The sequence below is a fragment of the Xenopus laevis genome, chromosome 3L (genome assembly GCF_017654675.1).
Source record: "Xenopus laevis strain J_2021 chromosome 3L, Xenopus_laevis_v10.1, whole genome shotgun sequence".
In the NCBI taxonomy this organism is placed as follows: Eukaryota; Metazoa; Chordata; class Amphibia; order Anura; family Pipidae; genus Xenopus; species Xenopus laevis.
In genome coordinates this window covers 114,646,328-114,667,656 of record NC_054375.1, presented here as the reverse complement: position 1 = coordinate 114,667,656, position 21,329 = coordinate 114,646,328, and the positions used below count along the sequence as shown (strand labels likewise).

At 40.1% G+C, this 21,329-nt stretch overlaps 1 protein-coding gene across 1 annotated transcript in view; it reads left to right on the top strand.

Moving 5' to 3' along the window:
* abhd17c.L (abhydrolase domain containing 17C L homeolog) overlaps nt 1–15,726 on the top strand; it is a 28,990-nt gene extending 13,264 nt beyond the window's left edge. The window contains exons 2-3 of the mRNA XM_018253202.2: nt 10,186–10,365; nt 14,162–15,726. Coding sequence (XP_018108691.1) covers nt 10,186–10,365; nt 14,162–14,381 — 400 coding nt within the window. The 3' untranslated portion in view covers nt 14,382–15,726. The remainder of the gene's footprint in view (nt 1–10,185; nt 10,366–14,161) is intronic.
* Nucleotides 15,727–21,329: the final 5,603 nt, after the last annotated feature.

Genomic DNA, 21,329 nt, shown 5'->3' with positions numbered 1-21,329 from the left:
CTCATATTTTGCAACTGGGGGTACTTTATTTATTATAATACACAAGTTTCGGTGAGTCATGTGACAGAAATGACGTCAGAACTCACCGTTTATAACTGATGACATCAGAACTCACCGTTTATAAGGATATAATTTACAAGATATTCATGGCTTTTGTGTATTATATCTTAATAAGGATCAAGTGCAAAGTACTGTTTTATTATTACAGAAAAATAGGGAATCATATTTAAAAAATTGACTTATTGGGTGAAAATGCAGTCTATGGGAGATGGCTTTCCGGTAATCCAGAGCTTTCTGGATAACGGGTTTCCGGTTAAGGGATCCTATACCTGTAGTTTATTCCTGCTGCTGGATATGTTTATAGTGTCACACACTTCCCATTTAACAAGTCCATAGCACCAGGGTTTTTTCATTTGGATGTTCCCCAGCACTGAGAATGGGTATATACAAAGTGGATAGTAGACACATGACCACAGTAATAAGTATTCATGCCATTTGATTTGCTTGTATTCGGATGTTAGGCTGGAGGCAATAAATGAAATGTTCTGAAAATCAGACGAATGAGTTAGATCTCAATAACAGTGCAAAGCTGTATTTCAAATCTGTCCCTACTCCCCAAGCGCTAGAGCTCAGGTGGCACTCCAAGAATGTGCAATATTCGATTTCTGCTTCAATTAGTGTATGATGAATCAATCAAGGCTCAGTCACTAGTCTTTCAAGAAATCTGGCTGGGACTATGATTGCTATTCTCTCTGCCAAAAACACAGGCTGAGCATAAGTCTCGCTGAGACAACCTTTCACATCATTGCGTGTTTTGACTGACTGAGCAGTATTTGCATAGCACAAGCCAACAGAAAGCATCTGAAATTGAACTAATTCCATACAAATGAGTTTTATGGACATATTGCTGTGTTTATACAAAAGTTTAACAACAAGTGTTGCTCATGCTACTGCATGAATAGAGCCAATATATTTTATATTATTACCAGTAAACCCCCGATTCTCTAAAGAATCGTTAATGAAAGAATGGTAACAACAGTGAGGCAGCAAAATGCGATGGGTGCTGATTCACTCGGCATCCCCAGGCAGCAACTGGCGACGCTAATTTGTGGGGATGTAGAGTGAATCTGTGCCTATTGCTTGTTATTACCTATCTGCTATTAGAATTCTTAAATTTTGAGTTTATTGGTAGTAAAGTGTTACTGAAAAATTTCTTTATAAACAACATTTTTTGTGAAAATGTTCTCCTGTCCTTGAATGAGTTCTCCCTGGTGAGCTGTACTTAAAATCTTGACTTTAACATCAGATGAACGCTGCACTCTTGAAAATGCAACATAAAGTTGACCATGACCAAACACAGGCTCAGATAGGTAAATGCCGACTTTATCCAATGTTTGTCCTTGTGATTTGATTGTCATGGCAAATGCAGCCTTAATGGGGAATTGTCGTCGTTTAAGTTTAAAAGGTAATTCCTGGTCAGAACTGGTAAGGTCAATTCTGGGAATCAAAACAGTATCACCGCTATGGGATCCTGTAAGCACTTCTGCCTTGATAACATTTTGTCTCATGCTCTTCACAACCAACCGTGTACCGTTACATAAACCTTGCTTAGTGTTAGGGTAGGGGCACACGGCGCGATTTCGCCGCGATTCTGCGCTGGGCGAGTTGTCGCTGCGTTTTTTAAGCCGAAATAGCTTTGCTAACTTTGGCGCTGGCGTCAATGCAAATCGCGGCGAAATCGCTGCGCTAATTCACACGCGGCGATTCTTTTTCTACTGTCGCCCGGAAACGCTCAGCGAGGCAACTTCGGACGACAATAGAAAACGAATCGCCGCGTGTGAATTAGCGCAGCGATTTCGCCGCGATTTGCATTGACGCCAGCGCCAAAGTTAGCAAAGCTATTTCGGCTTAAAAAACGCAGCGACAACTCGCTTAGCGCAGAATCGCGGCGAAATCGCGCCGTGTGCCCCTACCCTTAAGGTTTCTTAACAGCATGACTATTGTTCCTACTTTGAGTATAAGATTGTGTTGTGGTAATCCAGCATTGTTGATAGTGTTTTAAATATTCTAATGGGAAGTTAAGTTTCTCACTTTCGTCTTCAGAATCAATACAGTCAGTACTCAGAAAGACACAGCTTTGTCCAGGAAGTAATGCAATCACTTGGTGGTTTATCATGTCAACATCAATATTTTTTGGAGATAATATAGCCCGTTTTGCTAAAAATGGCCACCCACGCAGGTACGCAACCGGTTCCCCTCCTAGAGTGACGCTAGCGCCGCCATTAGACAAACTTGCAAAGGAGTAGCAAGATGGCCGACGCTTATACAGACTTTAGTGGGCGGATGACAAACTCGCAGAGGAGTAGCAAGATGGCCGACGCTTATACAGACTTTAGTGGGCGGATTTGGCAGTGGGCGGATGACAAAGTCGCAGAGGAGTAGCAAGATGGCCGACGCTTATACAGACTTTCGTGCAGGTACGCAACCGGTTCCCCTCCTAGAGTGACGCTAGCGCCGCCATTAGACAAACTTGCAAAGGAGTAGCAAGATGGCCGATGCTTATACAGACTTTAGTGGGCGGATGACAAACTCGCAGAGGAGTAGCAAGATGGCCGACGCTTATACAGACTTTAGTGGGCGGATTTGGCAGTGGGCGGATGACAAAGTCGCAGAGGAGTAGCAAGATGGCCGACGCTTATACAGACTTTCGTGCAGGTACGCAACCGGTTCCCCTCCTAGAGTGACGCTAGCGCCGCCATTAGACAAACTTGCAAAGGAGTAGCAAGATGGCCGATGCTTATACAGACTTTAGTGGGCGGATGACAAACTCGCAGAGGAGTAGCAAGATGGCCGACGCTTATACAGACTTTAGTGGGCGGATTTGGCAGTGGGCGGATGACAAAGTCGCAGAGGAGTAGCAAGATGGCCGACGCTTATACAGACTTTCGTGCAGGTACGCAACCGGTTCCCCTAGTGTGACGGTGAGCGCATCTGCCTCCCTAGATCCTAACCTTCCAGCGGTCGCCGCCTGAGTGAGCAGGAAAGAAGAGGCGGCGGGAGGCAGAAGGAGACGGTGAGCGCATCTGCCTCCCTAGATCCTAACCTTCCAGCGCATCTGCCTCCCCAATCCTAACCTGTTCTGATCCTAACCTTCCAGCACATCTGCTAATCGAAGGCCGCATCTATGTCTTTCGGCTGAAGTTGCGCGCGCATCTCATAGATCCTAACCGAAGTTGCGTGCGCATCTGCCTCCCCTCCACTCGGGACATAGATAGGCCTTCGGTTAGTATATAGGATTATAGTGTATCTGCTTATGCTTGCACCTGTACTTTTTTTGTTTTCTATTATCCGTTAGCCACATACAGGTCACTAATCTTAGGCCACTTTGAACCAGCCTGGCTTGAAAGGAGCAATCTCAGCCTTTCATAGGAAGACTGCCCATCTAGACCCACATAGACTGCTTTGGGGTAAAATTAGATATATCCGCAATTGGAGTTGCTTTTTATGCACTCCACTGCTGAACATTTACACCACCCTTACCACGTAAAAGCTCAAAGTAGCCGTTCATGTAATAGATCTGATTTCATGGCCAGGCCTGTTCCTTGTATTAGTTCAGAATTCTATTGCATCTCAAAAACAGGGGTTTAAAGGGGTTGTTCACCTTTGAGTTAACTTTTAGTGTGATGTAGAGAGTCATATTCTGAGATAATTTGCAATTTTTTGGTTTTTGAGTAATTGAGCTTTTTATTCAGCAGCTCGTCATTTTAATTCCAGCAGTCTGGTTGCTACTAGAATGCATATTAACCTAGCAACCATTCATTGATTTGAATAAGAGACTGGAATATGAATAGGTGAAGGGATGAATAGAAAGATGGGTTATCAAAAGTAGCAATAACAATTAAATATGTAGCTTTACAGATCGTATGTTTTTTGGATGGGATCACTGACCCCTATTTGAAGCTGGAAAGAGTCAGAAGCAAAAGGCAAATAAAAAAAAAACAAACTATGAAAAATAAATAACATCTGAAAAATTTCTTCGAATTGGCCATTCTATAACATACGTTAACCCTTTAACTACTTTTAAGTTAACTTAAAGATGACCCCCTTAAGTGCAAACAGTCACCATTTTTTTTTTTTAAAATAAACCCAATATGCTTTGTTTATTGCTAATAGCAGTGTAGCACAGTTGCATGCTTACAAACTATTTAGCTTTCCATCTTTGGCTTTATTATCCAGATAATTCAGTGCTCCTCGGTTAAGCCACGTTTACATGCTGAAGCATTAATGAGATGCAGAAATGAGACAGATGATATTAAAAATGACAGTTTTGTAGGGTTTTGCAACAGATCAAACATTCCCAAATATTTTACTGGCTCCAGTCTGTCACCATTTCAATCCCCCCTTCTACTTTCAAGAGCGGCCTGAAGGATTGCTGTAAAAATCCAATGGCAAGTCCAAATATGATGTCAATGTTGAATATACACAAACACTGCAAATTAACCACAGACTTGTCGCATCAGTAGAGGCTTTGAATTTGAATTTCCTTTGTATGTTTTGTTTGGGAAGTTGGCTACTCTGACGCAATGAGCTGGTCAGTGTGTGTCTGTTGTGCACATTGGTTTGCCGCTTTGTATTGTCATGAACCAAAACTTTGCACTTCTCATAATCAAAACTGGATAAAGGAGAAGGCATATTTTATATTCCTTGCAAAAGTATAACCACAGTTGTAAAATGGGATTGTGTAAAAGAAGCTAATGTTTGAGTTGAAAGTTCAGTATATTTACTATCTTTATCCTGGGTTAAATAAGACCTACTATGTAAAGAATAAGAATGTACCAGTAGTGTTTCTGGTTACTTAATTGAAAATTTTGCCAAAATACCTACTAGTTTTTCCCCATCTTTTCCACTTCCAGCTGCCTCCTTTCCCAGGCTGTTCAGGGGAGCCGGTGGCACTTAGCACACTGCACTGTAGGATAGGAACCAATCAGCAGCTAGGCTGACCTGATAGGGAACTGAAGCCTGTCTTTGCTTATTCGACTGCAGGGCTGTGATTGGCTATCCCCCTACTACTGTGTTTCTGGCAGGGACGGTTAGGACACGCCCATCCTTCATTTGAAACATGGACCAGAGAACATCTATGGGGAGCTCAAATAAAGTGGCTAATTTTGAAGACAATATTAATTTAAAGCCAAAAGTAAAACCAGCACCATATAGTATACATTATTGCCTACACAATTATTTTTTTTTTTTTTTTAATTTATGCTATATGTCTCCTTTAATCCTCCTGTAAATTGTTCTCTTCCACTGGGAGTGTAAATTCACTTTCCCTGTTCCCATGGTGTCATTTCTTTTTTCCTCTTTTTGTCTTACTTCCCCCCCCCCCCCAAAAAAATCAAGAATTCATTTTCAGCAAAAAAGGATGTATATTCTATGGCTTTGCAGTGTGTTGTTTTTAATAAAAATAGGGCTTGATATTTACACTTAGGGGATTATTTATCAGAGGTCGAGTTAGAGTTATTTTATACCTCGAATGAACTCACAACGTGAATATCTTATTTAAGAAAAAACTCGTATGGAAAAAAACTTGATTCTGTGAGTTTGCGTTGTGAAACCCAAACCTTGAATTAATCAAGTTTTCTGCAAGAGAAAATAAATACCTACTAGTTTTTCCCCATCTTTTCCACTTCCAGCTGCCTCCTTTCCCAGGCTGTTCAGGGGAGCCGGTGGCACTTAGCACACTGCACTGTAGGATAGGAACCAATCAGCAGCTAGGCTGACCTGATAGGGAACTGAAGCCTGTCTTTGCTTGTTCGACTGCAGGGCTGTGATTGGCTATCCCCCTACTACTGTGTTTCTGGCAGGGACGGTTAGGACACGCCCATCCTTCATTTGAAACATGGACCAGAGAACATCTATGGGGAGCTCAAATAAAGTGGCTAATTTTGAAGACAATATTAATTTAAAGCCAAAAGTAAAACCAGCACCATATAGTATACATTATTGCCTACACAATTATTTTTTTTTTTTTTAATTTATGCTATATGTCTCCTTTAATCCTCCTGTAAATTGTTCTCTTCCACTGGGAGTGTAAATTCACTTTTCCTGTTCCCATGGTGTCATTTCTTTTTTCCTCTTTTTGTCTTACTTCCCCCCCCCCCAAAAAAAATCAAGAATTCATTTTCAGCAAAAAAGGATGTATATTCTATGGCTTTGCAGTGTGTTGTTTTTAATAAAAATAGGGCTTGATATTTACACTTAGGGGATTATTTATCAGAGGTCGAGTTAGAGTTATTTTATACCTCGAATGAACTCACAACGTGAATATCTTATTTAAGAAAAAACTCGTATGGAAAAAAACTTGATTCTGTGAGTTTGCGTTGTGAAACCCAAACCTTGAATTAATCAAGTTTTCTGCAAGAGAAAAACTCAAATTATTTCAAGGCAAACCCCTCCAAAAATTAAAAAAAAAAAAATTACGCATCATGCAGGCTGTTTTCCTCTCAAGGGACCTCTGCCATTGACTCCTACAGGACCTCAACATGTATTTTTAGATTCAAGCTATTTCCAGTGTTGGGTAAAAAAATTTTTATAAAAAAAAGAAAATCAACTCCAAAACTAAAATTTTCATGGAAAACACAACTCGAACCTTAATAAACAACTCCCTTACTAAGATACACTATATGGCCAGCAGTATTGAATCCTGTTCTAAAATCACATTCCTTCAGATTTTGTAGTTGCAAACTGCTTCTTTAAGTCTTTAGGGTAAGGCCACACTAAGCGATAGCGCGGCGATTTGACTCGCGGCGGAAAATCGCCAATCGCGCAAAATCGCCAGCGTAAAAACACACGCGGCGATCTTTTTTCTATTGTCGCTTGAAATCGCCTAGCGAGGCGATTTCGAGCGACAATAGAAAAAAGATCGCCGCGTGTGTTTTTACGCAGCGATTCCCCATAGACGCCAGCGCCAAAGTTTCGCCAGCGATTGCCGTTTAAAAGTCGCGGCGAAAAGTCGCCGCGAGTCAAATCGCCGCGCTATCGCTTAGTGTGGCCTTACCCTTAACGTCACAGCACAAGAGCCATTTGTTGGGAGCAGGAGTTTAAGCTGGCAAGCAGCTGTACACAAGCCACAATTGCCATGCACAGTGCTAAGAGTCAGCTGCAGTGGTGTCATTTTCACCACCATTGGACTGGCAGTCTGATGTATGAATGTGCTTTTTCCTGCTGCCGAAAGAAGTTTGCTGGAGAAGGAATAATGCTTTGTGGTCATTTTCCATGAGTTGATCCAGGGCCCCTGGTTCCAGTGAAAGTGATCCTGAAGCCTACAGCATACATTCTGGACATGTGGTGGTTGTGGTACCTGCTTTGTGGCAGTTTATAATGATAATGCTCCCATATGAATACATTTGGAGCCCCACATGACCTTTATGACCTCAGCATTATCTTATTTTACATTTTTTTTAAGATTATATCAGTCAGTTTCAGGTTAATTGCACCCTGTTTAAAAATATAATACTGTTTGGATGAAAAGACTATACAGGACATTTCATACTTACAGGAGGATATGGACAAAATGGCAATCTGGGCAAACGAGTGGCATATAAAATGCATTGTTGATTAAGCTAAGGTTATGCATTTGGGATTATAAAAATATGCAAGATACTTATACCCTAAATACGATTAAGTTAGGCAAATCCTTGATGGAGAAGGGCATGAGGGTATTTATTGGTGACCTATCTGCAGCAAGCAATGGCAGTCAGCAGCAGCTTGGGCAAGGTATTACCCTGCATTAAAAGGGCTATAGATTATTGTGAGGAAAGGTCATCCTTCCCCTTTACAAAGCAGTGGCAAGCTTTGGGTTTGGTCTCCAGTGCTTAAAAGGAATATTTAATAAATAAAGAAAGTCCAAAGAAGTGCAACAAAAAAATAAATATAAATATGCATTTCAATGCTTTAAATCACATGATGTTGTGGTTTCAAATTAGGTTATGCTGAGGGATTGGCTGTATCCCATGATTTTTCTTAAAATTAGAACAAATAGATTATTTTTCATCTTTACCAAATCTGAACCCTTTATGCCTTGGATCCTGGATTGAGAACACTAGAATTATGTGAAGCTCTTCAGATATCCAGTTAACTCAGATTAAGCTTGTTATTCTACTTTTAAGTGTCGGTACCATAAACTAAATTATTGATAATTTCTCTGCATGTATTGCCGATCGTATGATTTTCAGTGGGAGACTGTCATTAGCTTTTGTCGGACATAACTTTCGTACGATTGCTGTCAGGGGCAGAACTTCGGCTGATCTGTTCTTTTACTACTTTATTTGATCTGAATGGTTAGTGGCAGTTCGGGCGATGGGGAAGTTCGAGGATTCAAACAATCGGATCTTTGCATCTATGGCCAGCTTAATATCTATCCTCCAGTAAAAGCTTTCCCATATACCGGTACCTTCAATCTCCCAAAATCGATTGAAGTTGCTACAAGAGGAAACTTCAAGTGATTTTGGGAGACTGAAGCTACACATGGGTTTTACAACCACCGATTCACATTATTGTCTATGGGAAAGCTTTTACTGGAGATTTCAGAAGATTAGTCATCTGCAGAACCGTGATTAATCTCCTGGTGTGCCATTGCCCTTAAATGTTCTCTGAAGACCCTCCTGTTTAGGTAAGCCTATTCTATCTTGATTAATCATACTTCACCTTATTATAAATTACCAGTAGTTTTGTTTTCCTTATGTATCTAATTACCCTAACCCTTTTGATTGTAAGCTCTTGCGAGTATGGTCCTCTGATTCTATTTATTTATTTATTTTTTTAAAAAGTTTATTATTTTATGAACCCTGTTCGGTTGGGCGGATTCTGAATGAAATCGAGCAAGTTTGGTAAAAAATACAAAATTTTAACCTTAGTTTTCCCTTTGTCTGAATTGCTGTAATCCTGTATGCGTCATTAGCAACCCAAAGATATGTCTGACACACACAGCTGATTACTGCAAGACTGTTGCTGGCAGGAGTGTGATTACCAAGTTATCACCTGCTGTGGTATTACCATAACACCAGCACACTGGAGCTATGTAAGAAGTAGATTAGTCAAAGAGCTTGATTTTAGCCTCCATTTACTTTAATGTAGGTGGGTATCGCTTACTAATGCACTAACGTTTTACATCAGCATCCGGCTATCAGGCTTAGTTTTTATGACATTAATCCATTTAAAAAAACCAGTGAAGCAAGACCAGTTAATCCAGTTAGGAAAGAGAACTGATCAAACACATTCCCAGGAGCAGGTGCAACCAGCTGGTTTGTCTGGGCCTATCACATGTTGAACACCTGCAGAAAATCCATAAACCTCCTCTATTCTCTTGCGCACGTTCCAGGTCTTTAGGGATTAATAGTATGCTAATTAACAGTGTTAAAACATGGAAATAGTACAAGAAAAAGAAGGAAATCTACTCATTCCATATGTAATTTGATTATTAGACCTACACTCTCTCTCCACGCTTATTGCTTTCTTACTGAGGAAGTTCATTGTCACAGAGAAATAGAAAGAAAGACATTGTTCCTTCAACTTAGTTTATTGGATGGTCAGACCCAAACTCTCAATAATACTCCAAGGCTCATGAATTTGGAATTCAGCTTTACAAAGCAAAAGAGAAGGAAATGTTGTCCTGACTTCCTGTTATTGGATGGAAAGCCACCCACCCAACTTTAGGGGCAGCTTCCTGAAGTGCAGGTTTAGTGTCCTAAAACAGTAGGTCATAAAGAAAGTTATTTCTTCCACTGAATAATGAAACGTGCTCTCTCTTATTCACACATTTACATTCATTGAGACATGCTCCATATACATCATGTGCCATAAAGCTATACATGAGTAGTTAAGATATTTTGTAGATCAGCAGTGTCCAAACTCTCAAGGCTGCTGCAACTACTTAGTATCTTGTGGTTGGATGGGGATTATGGGTGTTGTAATTTGGCTTCAGGGCCGAGGTTGGGCATTCCTTCTCTGCTGTAAAATTTCAATAGAGTTTATTCTGTCCCAAATATAAACAGTTTATGTTTGCGGTTGTTATATACGGTACATTTGGCAAGCTTTTCTGTCACTAGTGTTTATTTGGCTTGGCTTGTATGTATGGATTTTCCAATGTTGCTGCTAACTCTTAATATCCAATTTCATGTCTCATTGCAGATATGGAGTCACCCCTGAGAATATTATCCTTTATGGTCAGAGCATTGGTACTGTACCTACAGTGGACTTGGCCTCTCGCTACGAATGTGCAGCTGTTATTCTTCACTCCCCTCTGATGTCTGGACTACGGGTTGCTTTTCCTGACACCAGGAAGACCTACTGTTTTGACGCCTTCCCTAGGTGAGAACACTGTAGCTGTTACTCTGTATTTTCTAGTCCATATATGGAATCTGTTATCCAGGATGCTTGTGACCTGGGGTCTTTAGGATAAGGGATCTTTCCATAATTTGGACCTCCATACTTATTTAACTTTTAAATATTTTTTTTTAGTAAGCAAGTCCAATTAAATGGCTTTGCCTCCAATAAGGGTTAGTTACATCTTTGTTAGGATCAAGTACAATGGACTGTTTTATTTTTACAGAGAAACAGGGAAATCATTTCTAAAAATTAGAATTATTTGTTTAAAATGGAGTCTATGGAAGATTGCTTTTCCTGTAATCTGGAGCTTTCTTGATAACAGGTTTCCAGATAAGGGACCTATACCTGTATATCATTTGCAATGAAAGGTGAAAAGGTGTATTGTAAAGTTTTAAAAGACAGAGCCACACAAACCATAGACAGTTGTGCCATATTAATTTGTCTCTCCTTAAAACCAGCGAGGAATGGTTTAGCAAATGCCAAAGCTTGCAGTATTTCAAAGTAATTTTTTTCAAGCTTGAAAAGGGCCTGGTAGGCCTGAAACATTGCCTTTTTGTATGATGTGGGCTCAATAAATTTGCAATTTAATTCAGTATGCTGCTGGTATCTTATATTGTGCAGGTTGTGATGGACAGATGCATCCTACTGTCTGTCACTCTGTGCAAAACAATTCCCACACCTTGACTGCTGAAAGCAAACTCTGCATGAGGAGGGTTGGCTGATGAAGAAGTTTAAAGGAGAACTAATCCCACAATGACTGTAGCCACCTACTATGGAGCTGCACTCCTCTAAAAGCTGCGCTGCTGCTCTGGCCAGGTGCATGCACAGTACAAAATGATTTTGATCATTGGTGTACTATGCAATTGCTTTTTGATTGTATTTGGCGCAGCAGATACCTTGTAGTAAACCGTAAGGTGGAACACTCCATCCCCACACAAAAGTCCCCTGAACCTGTGCCCAGTGTAATAAGTCTTATGGCAGTTGCACATTTATTTACTGTTACAGGCGTCTACAGTTTGGGTTTACTGCATATCAGCAATCTCCAATATAATAACCGGATGTTGCCATCAGTCTTAGGTGCTGATATTTTAAAGGGGTCCATGGATCAGATGCAGTCTGCTTGGTGCAGAGTGTTACAGCTGTGGGAGAGCTGGCCACAAAATGTGCTGTTTACACACTCTTCCCCAGAAGCTGGAAGCAGGTTTGGCCGAGAAAATATTTCCAGGTTTCCCAAAAAAGCAAATACTGTTTAGCAGAAGCCAGTGGAAGAAATATCAGCATGAAATTAAGTCATAAGTAACTTGGGATGCAAACAGCTGTAAATGGCTTAACCCCCTCCTGTATATCTCTAAGTTTTCTGCTCGGCATAACCCCATATAAAAAGAGTGGCTGTGCAATGTAGTTACAGTCGTCCAGCCTCTTACAAAAAAACCTCTATTTTTGTTGGTTAACAGATGCCTAGAACAATTTTCTAATTGACCACTTATTCCAGAAGCTGGCTCATATTGCTGGTGGCCATGGGGATTTTGGACTGTTAATTAATGCCTTATGAAAGGCACGTATGTATTTGCACTTAAAATGTTTTTTTTTTTTTGTTTTTTTTTTAATCTACCTGAACTGAAGCTCAGTATGCATCTACTGCTAGCACTGGTAGCTAAAGGGAAGCATTCACACCTAGCAGCACATTGCAAATGCCATCCCAATGTCTATTTGCAGCTATTGCTGTCACATCAGAGGGATTATACGACCCTTTGGCCAATAATTAAAGGGATACTGTCATGGGGTAAAACATTTTTTCCAAAATGAATCAGTTAATAGTGCTGCTCCAGCAGAATTCTGCACTGAAATCCATTTCTCAAAAGAGCAAACAGATTTTTTTATATTCAATTTTGAAATCTGACATGGGGCTAGACATATTGTCAATTTCCCAGCTGCCCCAAGTCATGTGACTTGTGCTCTGATAAACTTCAATCACTCTTTACTGCTGTACTGCAAGTCGGAGTGATATCACCCCCCTCCCTTTCCCCACCAGCAGCCAAACAAAAGAACAATGGAAAGGTAACCAGATAGCAGCTCCCTAACACAAGATAACAGCTGCCTGGTAGATCTAAGAACAACACTCAATAGTAAAAACCCATGTCCCACTGAGACACATTCAGTTACATTGAGAAGGAAAAACAGCAGCCTGCCAGAAAGCATTTCTCTCCTAAAGTGCAGTCACAAGTCACATGACCAGTGGCAGCTGGGAAATTGACAATATGTCTAGCCCCATGTCAGATTTCAAAATTGAATTTAAAAAAATCTGTTTGCTCTTTTGAGAAATGGATTTCAGTGCAGAATTCTGCTGGAGCAGCACTATTAACTGATTCATTTTGAAAAAAAAATTTTTTTCCCATGACAGTATCCCTTTAACAATAACTTAATTCATGCAGAACGCTAGTTCTGGTATATTTCTACCTGAGTCGATTTCCTATTTAAGATGACTGATCTTTCATCTTACATATGTAATGGTATGAATTATGGGGCAGCAGTGTCAGTGGAAATTATCTGGAACAGGAAGTTAAGAATGACATCACTTAATGAGGAAGCTGTAGTAAAACAGAGGCAGAACTAAATGTTTCCACCAATTCCCATATATGAGACCCCCAAATGTTGTGAAAGGGATAAGCTAATCACCTTATTTAGAAAGCCTGCCCCCACACTTGAGTATATCTGAGCTGGCATGGAAGGAAAGATGCTTCAGTTAGTGGGGGGCAGTTTGGTAAGCAGGCAGGTTGAAGCACACCCCTTTACACTTTACACAGTGCACCTTGAGGAGTCTATGTTGTTGGGCAGGATGTTTCTGGATGTAGAGAATGCTAATCAAAGTGGAGGGAAGTAGATAAGTTAACCTTCCTACACACAAGCAATGACATAGCTAATTAGTAATGCCTCTTGTGTCACATGACTCATTGAGATTTATAAAATACTTCCTATATAAATGCACTCTGCCTGCAGGCTTTCCCTTTATGCAGTAATGGCACACATCATTGACTGGTGTCATTTATATTTTAGAGTAGATTGTACATTACTCATTGTATAAACAGTGTAACAGGAAAGGTATCTAGGGGAAACACTCCTGCCTGAATGATGTTCTTTTAACTCCAGAGTAGTAAGTGAGAGGGACCCATTGGCTCTGATAAGTCATGCTATGGGCTGGCTAAAGCAAAAATAGTGTTGCCAGTTGTTCACTTTCTGCTCTTTTCTGATTCCACTCATAAACATTGCTAGTACAGCTATGGGACCTGTTCTGTCCAGAATGCTTGGGACCTGGGCTTTTCAGGGTAAGGGGCCTTTATTTATATATATATTTGCTAAAAATCATTCAAACATTAATGTACCCAATAGGATTGTATTGCTGTATTGCTGCCAATAAGGATTAATTATATCTTAGTTGGGATCAAGTACAATGTACTGTTCTATTATTACAGAGAAAAGGGAAATGTTTTTTCAAAAAATTGTGTTTATTTCTTTAAAATAGAGTCTATGGGAGATGGCCTACCCATAATTCGGAGCTTTCTAGATAATGGTGCCCACTACAGATATGGGATTTTTTAACTGGAAACCCAAGTCTCAACAGTTGTAGCACTAACAGGAGTGACTGAAGGGTCATTATGCATGCATTTATAGGACTAGATATAAATGTCTCATCCTTTGCCTCCCCCATCAAACAACAGTATAGTGACTCCCTATAGAAACTGCATTCTTACTAATGTCCCTTTTCTCCATTTCCATTCAGCATTGATAAAATCTCAAAAGTGACCTCCCCGGTGCTGATAATCCATGGCACAGAAGATGAAGTCATTGATTTCTCGCATGGATTGGCTATGTATGAGCGCTGCCCAAGAGCTGTGGAGCCCCTCTGGGTAGAAGGAGCCGGGCACAATGACATAGAGCTCTATGCCCAATATCTAGAGAGACTTAAGCAGTTTATATCGCATGAGCTTCCCAACTCTTGAGAGCTTCGTTCTTTTACCTCAGTTACTGTGAATGACAGAGGTGGCACGTCCGACCTGACATGTCCACTGCGGTGCTGGGAATCCCTTGACACTGCCCAAAAATACCCTACTGCGTCGGATTACAAAGATCAAGCATCCGGTGGCACCTGTCTTTCTTTTTATTGTTCATGTACAATCAGCTGCTGTAACTTAAATCTCGACTTTTTCAAGAGACCAAAAGATCCTGGAAATGTTTTTTTTCTAGAGCACCGTTTATATATTCTGAAACTTGTTTACACAACATCCTTTTGAAGAACTTCCGTCTTCTACTGCCAGTCAGTCCCACCACTACAACTATGGATCGGCTGGCTTTATAAACGCTCTTTTGGATCTGATCTACACCTTCAGCTGATAATTCCGACGTTCATCGTCCGATGGTTCCTCTCATGAATTACTTGTTCAGTAACATTTATAGATGTGGTATTGTGATGGAACATTGTCTTAAATTCCTATTTTCCTTTAGCCGTATCATGGAAGATATATCCATTATAAATTATGCAGCCATCAATGAATGACCTATTGATAAGCTTCATTGATGACTTTGCAGTTTAACAATCCGATTCAAGGTCTAAAAGCATATATCTTGAGTGCCCCCATGGCATTTTAGTAGAATTCTAACAAATGTATACTGTCAGAGTTAAATTTATGGGAAAATGTAAAACTAGAAAATACTAAGAACCCCAAACTGATTTTCCTGTCCAATTATTTCAAGACGCATTCCATGCAGATCTTTGCAAGTTCTTTTTACCACTAGGACCTTGCAGAGGTCTGTTTATTTTGGTCCTTGCACAATAATATATGACTTGTTTTTTAATACAACCGAAAGCATTTTGTTATGGATTTTATCCCTGTGTTGTTTTTTTTTTGGTACAAAATGTTTTTTATAATGGTTCCGGGGTAATATACTTAAATGCTTAAAAAAAAAGCTTTTTTTTGGGGGGGGGGGGGATAACCATTTCCCTTTACATCTGATTTTGATTAATTTCTTATTTGTTTCCTCTCGACACTGGAAAGGCACAATCTAAATACTTGGAGGTAACACTACTCATGGGTTTAGAAACCCAGCCCTGCTGCGGGAGTTGTAGACGCAGTGCGTTAACCCTGTGTGCTGGGAAGGCATGCGCTCCCTTTAGAGAACAAAGCAACGACTTTCAGACATTTTCTGTCCGTAAAAAAGGGGTCTCGCCTTAATATACTGTGAGTCTCTGGATTATTTTGTAAAATGATTGCAATAGATTGATTTGTTTATTGTTGCTTGAGGACAGTGCTATGGTTGTTTTGGAATAAAGAATGCATGGAAAGTAAATCGAGGTGATAATATTGTCTTTTATTTTAATATATTCCTCTATATTTTCTTGCCTAAAAATCTCCCCCCCCAATTATCATTACACTGCAAAAAAACATACCCTCTCACCAAGAGTCATTACTCTGCAGGAAAATATACTCTCCGCACCATAGCTTGAGAGTCATGGAGTCCGAAGTAATTTTGGAGTCAGTCGCCAGAAATGTAATTAAATACAAAAACTGAAAACTATCAAATCAGATTGAAGGTAGATATGACAGAAGCAATTTTGTTTCTAAAAACAATACTTTAGGTCATTTTGGATTGTATTTAACAGCTATTCTACAGCTAAATGCCACGTTCAATTAATATATGTGTTTTTGGGTTTTCCAGTTGTTTTTGCTTTGTGTAGTTTTAACTTTGATTTTGGATTAGAATTGCCAAAGGATGTGTTTTATATTTTTGAGCTTTGGCAGTGGTAAAAAGCCTTATATGTTGTGTACTTAACTTCTTTCAGTCAACATGGAAAATACATTAGTATATTAAAGGAACAGCAACACCAAACAATTAAAGCGTTTTAAAGTAATTCACATAATACTGTATAATGTTAGCATGCACTGGTAAAAGCTGTGTGCACAGGTTACATAACAAATAACAGATACAACATCATTGTGTTGGACAGAGTTTATCTGTTATTTGCTATGTGACCTGTGCCTTTTCTCTCTGCCTTGCCGAAGCGCCGGAAAATGGCTGCCATGAACTGAGATCCCTGAATCTTCCGGGGTAAATAAAAAGTTTGGGGCATTTCCCCAGGAGGCAGCTAATCTGGGGGGGAGGGGGGGTCTACGTAGAGTAGAGAGGTTTTTTTTAGTTAACGGTTGAATTCTCCTTTAAGTGCTATGGCACACGGTGCAATTTGGAGGGTTGAATGCTGCCTTTGTAAGAAAGAACCCCTACACCCGGTCCAGAGATGCCCTGCAGTTGCTTGCACAGAAACGTTGCCTGAAAAGCATTTGTTGGAAAGTCCCATAAAATTATAAAAAGTGGGCAATCTCCTAAAATATTAAAATAAAACCAGGCACCCAGAATGGTCACTTCAGTGAAATATAAGTGATCCCAACACAAGCCACACATGCGTTTGATTGTCTGGTCTGTCTGTACAATTAAGGCTGGTAAGTGTCCACAGACAATTCTAGTCTGCCATAATAGTACATGCGTATTTATTATTTTAACACATACATTGGGTTTGGTCACCAGACATAGCCCTTGGTATACAAGTAGAAATACAGTCACAGGCTATGGAAAATGTTACTAAGTTCTGCAGGGGGAAACAAAAAGGGGAAAATATATTTTATTAAAGCAGATCATAACCCAAATAGAAATCTAACATAACTTGCCCAATGTGCTGTTCTGAGCACTTAAGCAATTAAAGTTAATTTTCAGTTTCTAGTGGTTTCTGGGAATTTTTTTTCTGTTTTTGTTAATACTGAGTTTTTAGCTCCTCATCTATCCTTCAGTTACTGCCAGCTGTAGGGTTAACAGACTACGAGGCAGCTTCTCAAGGTTGTCTCCCTGCACAGTTCTCTCCATGTCTGCTTTTTATTTTAAAGTTGTTCTGACTGTAGGGGGAAGCTGCTTTGCTCCAGTTCAACGCAGCTTTCTGTGTTCCCCAGCAGGGAAATATTGGGTAACAAATCTGCTATTTCAGAAACCACTTAAATAATGTGAATTGCAAAAATGCTGAGAAAAACAATCTGAGCAAGTTTACATGGATTTTCTATGTGGGTTAGTACCATTCTTTTATGCTACGTAGGATGCTAAGATGTATACAAAGTCAGTTTTGCTTACTAAACCCTTAGGTAAATGCAGGTAACTTCTAAAATAAAGGAAATACTAATGCCATGTCCAGTGGAGCAGCTTCACTGTACAATGAAAGATCCTGTGTGACTGTCAGTTTGCAGTTTGATCATGTGCCAGGGGGTTTCTAACTACAGGGCTTGCCAAGGCCAACTGAACTCCTGGCTCAACACCATAGTGCCTGCTTCCTTTAAAAACAGATTTGGCTACATCAGTCTCCTACAAGTTGTTAAAACCAAAATGTTGCTTTATTTTATATGGGTTACAGCACTGGTGCAATTTAGCTCCTATTACGGGGGGGATGGGTGTCTTAGAACCATCAAGCTGATGTACCTACACAGATTGTTAAAAAGGGAACTTTCGTGAAAATGCAAATTTAATATAAGATCCAGCATACTGAGATAAGAAACTTTCTACATACAATCAATTAAATATTCTGTACTGTTTATGGAAAAATCAAGTTTATCTTTACTATCCCTCTCTCCGCATCTGTTTTTCTTCATTCTCTCTTCATGCAGCTGTTGGGTGTCAGATATTCATTGACAGTTAGATCCAATATATCTTATAGGGGGGGGGGCTGCCTTTCCTAGCAGATGTATTAGAGCTCACTCAAATAACTGCATGTAGAGAGACATGCGAGTTCTAATACACCTTCTAGGCAAAAGGAGCCCCCCCTATAATATCTATTGGATCTAACTGTCAATGACTATCTGACACCCAACTTCTGCAAGAAGACAGAATGAAGAGAAACAGATGCTGAGAGAGGAATAGTGAACATAATCTTGATTATTTCAGAAATGATGTAGAATTGATTGTATTTACAACATTTCTTATTTCAGTATGCTGAAACTTTTATTAAATTTTCGTGATAGTTCCCCTTTAAGCATTATGGTCAAAATGGGCCAACTGCGTTACCAAATCTCGGGATATATGTCATGTAGTGTCCAGCCCTCCTGCCTTACAGCAGTCATTAAAGTGCAGGGGTAAACAGTTCAATAGTCTCTCATTATCCCTTGCCAAAGCTCTGGTTGTAGGATTTCCCAGTCCTCTCATTTAAAAAGGTATAATTTCTGCTACTTCCTTTCTGATGACCTCATTCTCTTCCCAAAATAAAGAAGTCTGACCTACCCCTGCTTCTCTGGTGCTGCTGGAAATGCTTCCACAGGATATTCTCCCCCACCACATTAGTATAAAGTCACACTTTCCATACATCCATGGGAGCTGTATACTGTAAGGGGCGAAAAGGATTTTGAACTTGACAGTGAAAATATGAATAACTGCTTCAGTTATTGCTAGACTTTGCATGGATAACAACGACTACATTCATGCCAAGTATAGTACTCTTTATATATTAGCCAACGGCCCCCACCACCCTCTAATATACACATATTAGAATATATTGCATTAAAGATGATCTAAACATACTTCCTCCATCCCTATAGAACCGAAGCTCTTATGAGCAAGTCCCTGTAATCCTCCCTGGTTTACTCTGTAACCTTTGCAAATTTATTGTAAGACCCTGTTTGTTATAAAGTTATTGTAAAGCTCTGTGTAACTATATAAATTATTATGCCTCTGAATTATTGTCAAGGGTGCATTTATGCACGAAATGCAGGGGAAATGCAACTGCGTCCCACCTGCGATTGGCACTTAAATGCGTCTGTGTGAGTACAGCCCCCTTGACAATAATTGAGTGCGTCTACTCCTGCGGCTGAACGGAAGAAAGAGCACCGCAGGTAAAACCGCCCGCATGTAAGAGCCCTAAGGCTTTAAATTTTGTTAGCAATTTTAGACTTCTAAAAATGTCTTCTAGCCTAGCAATTCTGTCTCAGATCTGCTGTTCCAGCTGCCTGAGAATTAACTGAATCTGCAGGTGGTGTCTCCAGTGAAATTCCCCTTTGCATATTGCTCCTTCTCAGAGGGCTTCAGAGTAATACAGCCAGACAGAAGAAGCTGCTTCTCTCCAACCAAGTACCGTTTTCCAAGTCCTTCACTCTGTAATTAATGTATTAGGTCCTTTCAGCGATCTGATCTGGACCTGAAGTACCTGACCTGATAATAAAGCTAATGTCACAAGGGCTGATATCTTAGTCCGGGCCTGGGAATCGGCCCCAATGCCGACATTAGCTTCCTTCTTTGCCTGTACTTAGAACCATTGTGTGTCAGCCCTGATGCAGGCACAGGCGGTGGATTTCAGCACAGAAATGTTTTTTTTGGTCTGATCTCTGCTCCATGTACCTGCACTTTTTTACCTGGACTTTTCAGTGCAGAAAATGCAGCCAAGGAAGGAAGCAGATTTACCACTCAGCCTACAGCTGAGCCAGTGCCCCATATGCCATCAGCCTTAAGGTAAATTGTCTGTAAGCATTGTAAACATTTTATCTTTTAGAGTATATTGTCTCTGTAAGGCAAAACATCCCATTATTTGCCCCAGCTGCCTTAAAGAGGTAAAGACATTTATGTGATTTCTTTACAGGACTATATGTTAAAGGGGCAGTTCAATGAATCTCTCTGATCTTTATTGGTCCTGCCAGGAAATATATGGGGGAGACCCCAGCCAGTGCTGCCTCTATGCACAACCCAAAAAACTTCATGAAATGATGACTCCTAATTCCTGTCTCTCTTCAGCCATAGTTCATTCAAACACTCCCTATATTAAATCAGTTTTAAAGGGGCAATTCATATAAAAAATGATCAGGCTGAAGTAATTTACAGTTGTGATTAACGTTCTTTCTAACCTGTGCACTTGAGTCTGCATGCACCCACACAAATGATAACTCAACGCTCACAGTGAGCACACACATAGGCCACATACAGTATGTCTCCAACTGTAACTGATTTCAAGTGGATCTACAGGACCTGACTCAATAGCCTGCTCACATAGCAGTACTTTTAACCTTTGTCTTCCATTCCTGTTGGGTGAGCTCACACAATGCATAAGTAAAGACACTAGCCGCTGTTGATATCTGACACTGGCTATATTATGAAATGGCACAGGTTCAGATATACATAACCGAAGAACAGGAGTTTAACCATGTTTTTTTTACAGCAAGAGCTGTGAAGTTGTGGAAGTATCATTGGCAGATGCATTGGCTTTTGGCTGCCTTTTTAGAAAGTGAGAAAATACAGGGTTACTGTGATTAACTCTTAGTTCAGATTGATTCAGCGACTTGCCCGATTGTCATCTGGGAGTCAGGAAGGATGTTTTAACCCCTCTGAGGCTAATTGTAGAAGGCATTAGAAGAGTTTGTTTTATTACTTGTCCAAACCCCTTATCTTGAACTGTTCGGACAAAGTTGTAGGGTGCCATAATTCCACTGCAACAGTCCAAATCATATCCCGTCATCATACATACGGCTATATGATCTTGCTAGTCTGATCTAATTCCAGGCAGTCTGATTTAAATTGCACTTACACAATGTAAATAAGGTGTGCATGTCAAATTGCAGAGCCAAAAAATTACATTTAAAAAAGTGTAGAAGTCAAGTGCATATTGTTTACATAATACTCAAGTCAATTTTTGAGTTGAACTTTCTTTGTTTGACTGTTCTGGCTCTATAATAGTCTCCCTGTCTCATTAAACAACATTTCTTATCTCCTACACTATTAACTTAATTCTAATATATTTTCAGGCTGCACTGCATTCCAATGAGCCCCTGACCATATTACCCCCCTGGTGGCTTCCTTGGGCCAGTGTATGGCCCCATATATCCTTTTATGTTCGTACTTGCATAAAAGGCAAATTCCATTCAGTTTGATTGAAATTACAC